Consider the following 9,050-nt stretch of genomic DNA (forward strand, 5'->3'; position numbering starts at 1 on the left):
CAACATTGGAATCCACTTCTGCATTAGAAAGAAATGCATACAGGTTTGGAACAATCTGAGTAAATGATGACAGAATTTTCAGATTTGTATGAACTATCCCTTTAAGCACAGTAAAGTGACAGTAAAATCTTGAAGCAGATGGCAAAGCCATTGACCGATCGACCCCCACTGACCATTCATCCTTATAGCATTCTACTCTAATGCTGCAGACCACCTGTTACTCTTGAATATGACCTCTGACCCCTTTCTGAGTACTAATGCAGACAAAACAATACTGCATGAAAGAATGACAAGATCTTTGGTTTCTGCAACCATGACAGCATCTACAATTTCACTTCACCAGTACAATATACAATTTATAGAATATTCCAGAAGAAAGACTACTCTTACGTAATATTATATGTTTAGTTAATTTTGCGGTCTTGTTATCACGATGGTCCGGTAAAAAATTATATGAGAAACATCCTTAGTCAAACTGTAACTTGACTTTTGTCAAACCGTTTGAACAGTGTGTCCTTTCTTTATCATGTTAACCAGCACACTGCAAAAATCACTCAATTATTATTTTTTCTCCACTAAAAACATCTAAACCATTAAACATAAGTACATTAGAAGCAATAGTACATAAAAATACGGTGTTTCAGAAAATACATCTCATTTTTTTTAAGCTTAAACCTCACTAAACTGTTAAGGCTTACACTTTAAGCAAGGAAAAACTTTTGATAATGAGGTAAGAAAAAAATTAAAGTTGTATTAGAATAGTTTTCAACATTTTTAAAATGTCAATATCTTATGCAGTTTTGTTTCTAAAGTAAATTTATCTTGTTTTAATTATGTTTGGATACCTTACTGGACAACAACAAAATACTTATTGAGAAACTAAGATCGTTTGCTGTGTAACTGAATATCAAAATCCTTTTTAATCAGTTTAATGAAACAAACAAAAATAAATGTAAATTAACCTTAGTTTTAAAGGAAAGAAATCAAGAAATATACTTACAGTAGAATGACTCCTAATCCAGTTCTTTGTCAGGACATGAACTCATCTGACTGAGAATGAGTGGGTGTGTGAATAAGAGCAAACTGGCTCTGCTGTCAGTCTGAATAAGCGCCGCATGTTTTAAAGTGGCTGTGGAGTCGTGGGGGAGGTGATACATGCCCTTCTCCTCCCCCATTGCCACACAAAGCGAATCTCACTAGTTATTCAGAAATAAGTGTCCCCATGCCATTACTGCAAATCTGTATGAATTTCCGTGAGATCAGAAATTCCATATTTAAAGATGATAAAACCTTTATCCTCCTGAGGGTTCATGACAACACAGTGCTGGATATGGGAAGACAGTTTGGATCTCAGGACAGAGAAAGGTCAGAGGCAGAGAAGAAAAGGGGGAAAATACTGATCTGTACATTGTATGTTTTTAGGTACATAGTATCTTAAACTTAGAGAGGACATCATAATATGAATAGGTTATTCATAAAGTATTATAGGTTATTCTGGAATAATGGAAAACACTTGTTTTAACAGTTTTTTTGTAAAAAGCTTGCTTTTTTTTCTCATCCTAAAATATGTTAATTTTTTATTTTGTGATATTACAATTACATCCAATATGATTTGACCAAATAGTCTTCTTGAGCAGTCAATGTTCTTATATAAATTGTTGGATTTTGCTAGTATATATACTTATATATACCACAATAATAATAATCGAGAACTATTAACATATTATCTCACAAAATTGTCTAAGTCAAAAATCATGGGCTCGTCCGGGATTTGAACCCGGGACCTCTCGCACCCAAAGCGAGAATCATACCCCTAGACCAACGAGCCACTTGTAAAGTGAAAGGTATTCATAGTAGGTGAAGCTTAGTGAAATACTGTCAAACTACATCCTCGTTAAAAAACATGCGTTTTAATGATAGTATTGTGTCGAAGTTAGTCTTATTAACTAATTTATTAGTTGATGTTAGATGCAAGTATTGTTAGTACTCTTCATAGGAATCTAAGTTACACGCGTCAGTCAGTGGCGTTGTTACTACGTGCATACGTAACGTTACCTTCTATTTCCCGTAAACTCGTCGTCGTTTTCACAGGTAACCCCACTAGGGTAGATATGATATTTTATTACTGTTAGGAGTAAATGGACCATTTAAAAATAAGTAAATAAGAAAATACTGGGCTCGTCCGGGATTTGAACCCGGGACCTCTCGCACCCGAAGCGAGAATCATACCCCTAGACCAACGAGCCACGCGCAACAAATAATGAGACCTGAGATTATACAACCCTGTCACTTACTGTTCTACAGGCAGTATTGCTCCTATACCTACGCATATGAAATTTGCTCTGCTGAGCCACATTAAAACAACAATGGCCGCTTCTTATGAGCCTCATTCAATATTGCAAGACTAAATAGCAATTCTTGAGCACTGTCCACACTGAATTCAGTTCAGAATGTATGTACACGACAAATATAAAATACCTTTTTAATTACAGTTATATAATGACAATTATGTACATTATACAACTTACGGTAAACTCAGCATACATAGTATCCATAACTAGTTAGCTAACCACTCAACAAAAACACGTGTATTTGTAAACAGTCATGTATTATTAAAGTTTAAGTGTATTATCTATTTGTTGTGACCTATTCACCTTGGTATCCATATGCAATATTCGGTGGGTGAATATGTTTTGAAGCTCTCGCATTTTCTACTAAAGCTTAACGTTACTGATCCATCATATGTCATCAACACCTCATGGATGGTCGAATAAATTACCCACAGTCCTTTGCGATAATGTAGAGTGTTTATACAGCTGCTACTCTCGTCGCCGGCGTAGGTAGAAAGACCAGTTATGTACAACTGTTGTGTAAATTAATCTTTAAAACCAAATGTATAGATACCGCATTAGATGGTTTAATAGGTTTAGTAAATTGGGTTCGTGCAAGCAAAATGGCTCATGAAAGTGCGCAAAACAACTAATAAAAATCGTTATTGTGTTTGCTTGTGTGACAACTAAATAGAGTCTGTTATATTCTATAAGTTATAGAGCATTTAAATGCACCACACAATCCCAATGTACAAGCAAAATTGAAAAGAAAAAGGAATGGTTAGAGAATAGAAATGACAATATCTGTAGGTTGGTATGAGAACACATAAATAAAAAAACTTTTATGGATATTTAGAAATGTATACTGATGGATCTAAAGATTCAGGAAATGGACATACTGCAGTGGCGGAGCCAGGATGTTTTCATAGGGGAGCCACAAAAAAAAGGTTAAATCAGAATGACAAAATAGAGATTTCCCTTGGGAAAAAAATGAAGGAAAAACATTAATTAAAAGCTCATTGATAATCACTGGCAAAAGATTTGGGACTCGGATAATAAAGGAAGAGAATATTACAGACTTCAAAAAAGAATTAAAGTTAAAACAATTACTAGTAAAAACAGAACAGAAGAAATCAGTTATTCATACGGGTTGGACACACAAGACTTAATAATACATTATTTCTTATGATTAAAGATACATGTGAAATTTCTGTTCTATTAAACTGTAGGAAATATAAGGAAGAAAGGAAAAAAACTTAAAGAATGTATCATCAAATTAGGAAGGAACTGGGATATTAAAGGTATTTTAGCAATAGATCGTCCAAATTACAAGCAAACTTATCCAGGGATGTTGCATTGCCTACTGTACAAACGTGTCCAATGAGAATCCTTACTGTGAAACAAGTGACACTCTGCGGAAGCGCAGGCAGAGTGGCTGTTCTCTAGTGTTGTGTTGTTCTTGAGTTTCTGTCACCCCTACAACCCCATCTGACAAACAAGCTGTCGAGTGTCCCAGAAATTGTAAGTGAGATTTGTATTTTCAGAAAACAAACTTTAACACAAAATTTATCTCGAGTTTAAAGATTGTAGAGTATATTCATTGTCTGTGCAAACACAGTAAAAGTAGAACTATTTCTCCACGCTAACAGGCTAATGTTAGCCAAGTAGTGATTTATTAGTAATAAGACAATACGACCTGGTGTGCAAAAACACCGAAAAATGTCACTTATCAACGTAATATCATCACATTATATTGAGCTTCTAATAATAGCTCACCGCTTAATATCTCGTTATTACTGGAACACCCATTCTGTTTCATATGTTAACATATGTTACCAATGAAATACTGTTATACCCGATTCCCGAAAGGCTGAAATCATAGTATGTCAGGGACAACTTGAAATATCAACTCAATTCTCTCAGAGCACACCGATGGTAACTTATTTGTATACGGTCTCCCTTGGTGACTAACTTTAATGCAGACTCCGTGCTAAATGTGATTCTGTTGTTTACACCCATCATCTCTGCTAATGAATTTTCTTTCTTTTTCTCAGGCATGCAGCCCAGATTTTGATCTTTTGTAATAAGGGTGTACAAGGAAGATCACTGAGAATTAATGGAGGAATTTCTGAGCACACTCCGTGATCATGATGTCAGGTACATGGGAGAATTCAATTCTGCTCAATCCACATATTTAAATAAATTGTGTTATACATTTGTATGTACAGTGGGTATAGAAAAGAATCACCCCCCTTTAAAATAATCACATTTTGTTGCTTTGCAGCCTGAAATGAAAACGGACAGTTTTTGTTTTATCCAGCTGTATTTACTCAGTGCAACGTATAACATTCAAGTGAAAGATATAACACCAACATAACAGGATATTACCACCTCCATGCTTTACTGTAGGAATGGAGTTATTTGGATGGTGAGCTGTATTGTATTTCCACCAGACATATTGTTTGGTGTTGAGGCCAAATAATTAAATTTTAGTCTCATCTGCTGACTCAGCTGACATGTGCCTGTCCACAACTTTATCCGGGGATCTTTTGACGGTGCCTTGCCACCCATACAGTGGTTGATTGTTTGCTTCAGTTGCACTACCAAGGACTGAAATGCTCCAGGAAAGCTCTTTTCATGCTGAGCTAATCAAAATGACCACAGCTGATCACAGTTGAATGTCAAATGGCTTTGTGTGCCATTGAGAAGGTGATTAGCTACACCTGATTGAGTTTGCAAGTAGTGGTCGACCGATATTGGTTTTTTGACAGCCGATGCCGATATCTTGGAAAGCAGGGTGGCCGATGGCCGTTATAATTGTATTTATTTGAATTCATATTTAAGAAATTTGAAATCATTTGAAAATGGATTAAAAAATAAATTTGTAAAACAAACATACTTATACTTTAGATGACAAAGTTTTTTCCACAAATAAATAAATATTTAATAAAAATATAATTAAAAAGGAAGTAAACTAACCAACAGAGCACTCAGTATTCTGGGAAGTTTGTGTGCATTGGGAATCATATTTTTTCAAATAAAGCCAAGGTAACACTCATTTTACATACAGCACACAGCGAAAATGACATGAATATGACAATGGGCAAATGCATAAAGCGCAGCATAATTTGAAATCACAAATTTAATGTTTTATAGACCAATATCAAATCTTCCTTTTATAGGAAAGATTATTTAAAAGGTAGTCTTTAATCAGCTGATCAAATACTTAAACTCAAATGGATACCTGGACAATTTTCAATCTGGTTTCCGACCGCATCACAGCACAGAGACAGCACTCATTAAGATAATAAATTATATTTGCTTAAATTCTGATTCTGGAAGAATATCAGTGCTGGTACTACTAGATCTACATAAATATAATGGCTCAGCAAAATCACATATGTCATATGCTCTACCTTCACCCCTGGCAGACGCTTGGGGTGAGAGAGGTGATAATGTCCCTGCTGGAGCTCCAGGATGGTGGTTTCCAAATGTTGAAGTTGGTAGTGGAAAAGGGGCTACAGCAGGTGAACTGCATGAAGGCGTGGGTCTTCCTGCATGACTAGACTAGACTAGACTGAATGCTTCTGTTTGAGCATTATTATAAGCATTAATATGTGACATATTAGATAGGTGAGGACTGTTGTTGGTAAAGCCACGTTGATTGTTTTGATTGCTACGTCAATAATTCTTGTATAAGTTTCTCTGATTACATATCAAGATCTTGACACTATTACAATTAGAGCCCGACCGATATATCGTTTAGCCGATATTATTGGCCGATATGAGCCTGTCACTGATATATCGGTATCGGCGAATATGCCGCAGATACGCCGCCGATATGAAATTTTTTTTTACAGAACATATAACGCAGATAAAATGCTTGAAATGGTGTAATTACTTAGTTTGTCCAGCAGAGCGCACTCCATTGTTTGCTACTGGCGACCTGGATGAAATGCTTTAAAGCTTAAGTCTATGGAAAACCTTTGAAACTTTGAACGGCCATAACTCCGTAACGGCGCGGCGGATCCGCAACAAATTCGGGGGATCCCTTCAGCTCGAGGAACCCTCTCGAACGTGAATCGAGTGTACGTCTCGAGGCCCTCTTTCGAATGAGACCACCTGTTCAGGCAGCAGCATTCAAGCGTCGTCTTATTTGACCGTAAGTGCCCTGCGAACTGGACTTCACATGATATTCCGCCATGATTCCAGTTCCAATGGAACGCACATGTTACATTCAAAGGGCATTAAAGTGCGCGAGACGTGAATTTATATTTATTTACAGAGGTATATTATGTCACACTTCACACTTCTCTAGTAAGTTTCGTCTGTGTGTGAAGACAGTAGCGCAAATCCGTGAATGAATGTTCCGAAGTGAAATAAACTTCAACGGAATAAAGTTGAATGGAATTGAATTGAATTAAAGTTGAATAAACTTAAACTTTACTGTTCAGTGCACTGATGTCAGACTCATTTTGAATAAAGTTTATTGTTAAATTGTTAAATGCCCTGCCTTCATCATTATATATCTCTGTCACGTCATTATAAGTGTTTGATCACCACATTTGAGTGATCATTGCACTGATATATCGGTATCGGCGAATATGCCGCAGATACGCCGCCGATATGAAATTTTTTTTTACAGAACATATAACGCAGATAAAATGCTTGAAATGGTGTAATTACTTAGTTTGTCCAGCAGAGCGTGCTCCATTGTTTGCTACCGGTATCGGCCCCAAAAAAACCCATATCGGTCGGGCTCTAATTACAATAGTGAGTAATATAGGAACAGACAGTATTCTGATATAATGTTTATATTATTTTATTTTTTAATATTTTAAAGGTATTGTTTTCTTTGTTTTCATTTTGTTAGGGCAACTAGACATGACATACTGTATATCAGAATAACTGACCAAATATATTAGATTAAAATGCACATGCTTGCATGCTTGCTTAAATCAACATAATATTATTAAATGGCCAAATGACATCACATAATATAATAATAATAATATTATTATTTAATTATTTAATGGGTCTAAAATGTAATTGTAATTATTCCAGAAGTCTAATATCATGTTGGCAATATGTGCTTCACCATCTAACTTTAAAATAAACTAAAAATCAGGAAACTTTATGATTATATATCATGTTGATCATGACATTATTACTGTAATATAGGGAAAAGCAGTATTTTATTATAACATGTTTTGATTTTTAATTTTATTTAATTTAATTATTAAAGGTATTATTTTCTTTATTTTGGTTTTGTTAGATTAAGTAGAGTGCATTAGATTCAAATGCAGATACTTAGCATCTAATGTTGCATAAATTATATTAAATTATATTAAATTCAGTAATATTATATCACATATTACTAATATTATTAAAATTTAATTACTCCATTGGTCCAAAAGTCTGAGATCATGTTAAAAATGTGTTTTATTATCAAATTTTTAAATAAACACAGGTTTTGAAAAATCTGAAATAAATATTATGGCATAAAATAAATAAAAAAATAAGACAAAACTACATGAAGTTAATATTAATTTTTAAATTTGATTTTGCACTAAAATTATTAAGCTAATAATATGTTTATGAAAAATGTTTTATTTCAGGGGAAAAAAGCATTTTGGCTACTGGTCTCAGACTTTTGGATCCCCATATTCATGCGTGTTGACTGCATTGTGCATTATATAATAAAGTCATTGTCCATGTATGTTGTAAGTAGATCACGCTCCACTAGGTGTCACATTTGAGCTGCAGTTCACACTGGCTCTGATAAGCATGATCTTATGTTCTCCAGATCCGAGTGCTGGGGAAACAGCTAGATGAAATGCAAGCTGGAAAACAAGAGCTGGTTGTGAAGTATGAAGAACAGCTGCAGCATGTAAAAGATAAAGTACGATCAGCTTTTATTTTTAGCAGCAGTGCTGTATATATTATTGTTACACTCAAACACACTGTATGACATGATTTAGTTAATTTCACTACAATTTTTTTTTATCAATATAGTTAACAACTAACTCCTTTCAACAGTTGTCTAAATTGAAACACAGCTATGAAAAGCTGCAGCGTAAGCATCTGAAGGAGGCACGAGAAGGAGCTCTGAGCAAAGAGGAGGACAGGACTGAGCTGTCTCACCTCAAAAGCAAGTTGGAGGTACAGAGACTGGCTAAATATAAAGTGGACTTCATTTTTGTTTATATAGTATCGTTTAATAATTTTAGTTCAATAATTGAATGAAGTTCATTGAACATTTATTTTTGTGAATGCAGGAGTTCCGTCAGCGTTCAGCAGAGTGGGAACAGCAAAGACTGCAGTATCAGAAACAAGTGACTTCACTGGAGGAACAAAGGAAGAACCTGGCTGAAGAGTTTGCTCTCATCCAGGTGGCCCTAATTTGAAAATTTACAAGCCTAACATACGAAATAATAGTCAGAAAGTGTGTGTGCATGTATATATATATATATATATATATAATATATATATCATACATATAAATGTGTGTGTGTGTGTGTGTGTGTGTGTATTATTAAGACTTTGTTTTTCAAAATCAAATCAAAAAGTTTTATGATCAGGCTTATATGGTTCATGTAGAATGATATAAGACAATATGGAGCTCATATTCAGGGCCGGATTAACATAAGGGCTAGGCAGGGCTGAAGCCCCAGGGCCTGCAAATTGAGGGGGCCCGACGTGATTGGCTGTGGGGGAAAG

At 35.0% G+C, this 9,050-nt stretch overlaps 2 protein-coding genes and 2 non-coding genes across 7 annotated transcripts in view; 1 reads left to right on the forward strand and 3 right to left on the reverse strand.

Moving 5' to 3' along the window:
* Nucleotides 1-1,191, reverse strand: part of LOC107696753 (E3 ubiquitin-protein ligase RNF168-like) — a 5,148-nt gene extending 3,957 nt beyond the window's left edge. Inside the window, exon 1 of the mRNA XM_016497232.1 lies at nt 1,001-1,191. The gene's annotated coding sequence lies outside the window, so the exon portion shown is untranslated. The remainder of the gene's footprint in view (nt 1-1,000) is intronic.
* Nucleotides 1,192-1,756: 565 nt separating this feature from the next.
* Nucleotides 1,757-1,828, reverse strand: trnap-ugg (transfer RNA proline (anticodon UGG)). Its single transcript has one exon. It is a non-coding gene; the product is annotated as a tRNA-Pro (tRNA).
* A 346-nt stretch (nt 1,829-2,174) lies between these two features.
* Nucleotides 2,175-2,246, reverse strand: trnap-cgg (transfer RNA proline (anticodon CGG)). Its single transcript has one exon. It is a non-coding gene; the product is annotated as a tRNA-Pro (tRNA).
* Nucleotides 2,247-8,140: 5,894 nt separating this feature from the next.
* LOC107696769 (centrosomal protein of 63 kDa-like) overlaps nt 8,141-9,050 on the forward strand; it is a 12,071-nt gene continuing 11,161 nt past the window's right edge. For all 4 annotated transcript variants that reach the window (XR_001635125.1, XM_016497265.1, XM_016497264.1 and 1 more), the window contains exons 1-3: nt 8,141-8,232; nt 8,370-8,492; nt 8,609-8,722. Coding sequence is in view for 3 of the 4 variants with exons in the window: in XM_016497265.1 (XP_016352751.1) it covers nt 8,167-8,232; nt 8,370-8,492; nt 8,609-8,722 (303 nt within the window). In the remaining variant the exon portion in view is untranslated. The remainder of the gene's footprint in view (nt 8,233-8,369; nt 8,493-8,608; nt 8,723-9,050) is intronic.

The sequence above is a fragment of the Sinocyclocheilus anshuiensis genome, unplaced genomic scaffold, assembly GCF_001515605.1.
Source record: "Sinocyclocheilus anshuiensis isolate Anshui unplaced genomic scaffold, SAMN03320099.WGS_v1.1 scaffold999, whole genome shotgun sequence".
NCBI classification, from domain to species: Eukaryota; Metazoa; Chordata; class Actinopteri; order Cypriniformes; family Cyprinidae; genus Sinocyclocheilus; species Sinocyclocheilus anshuiensis.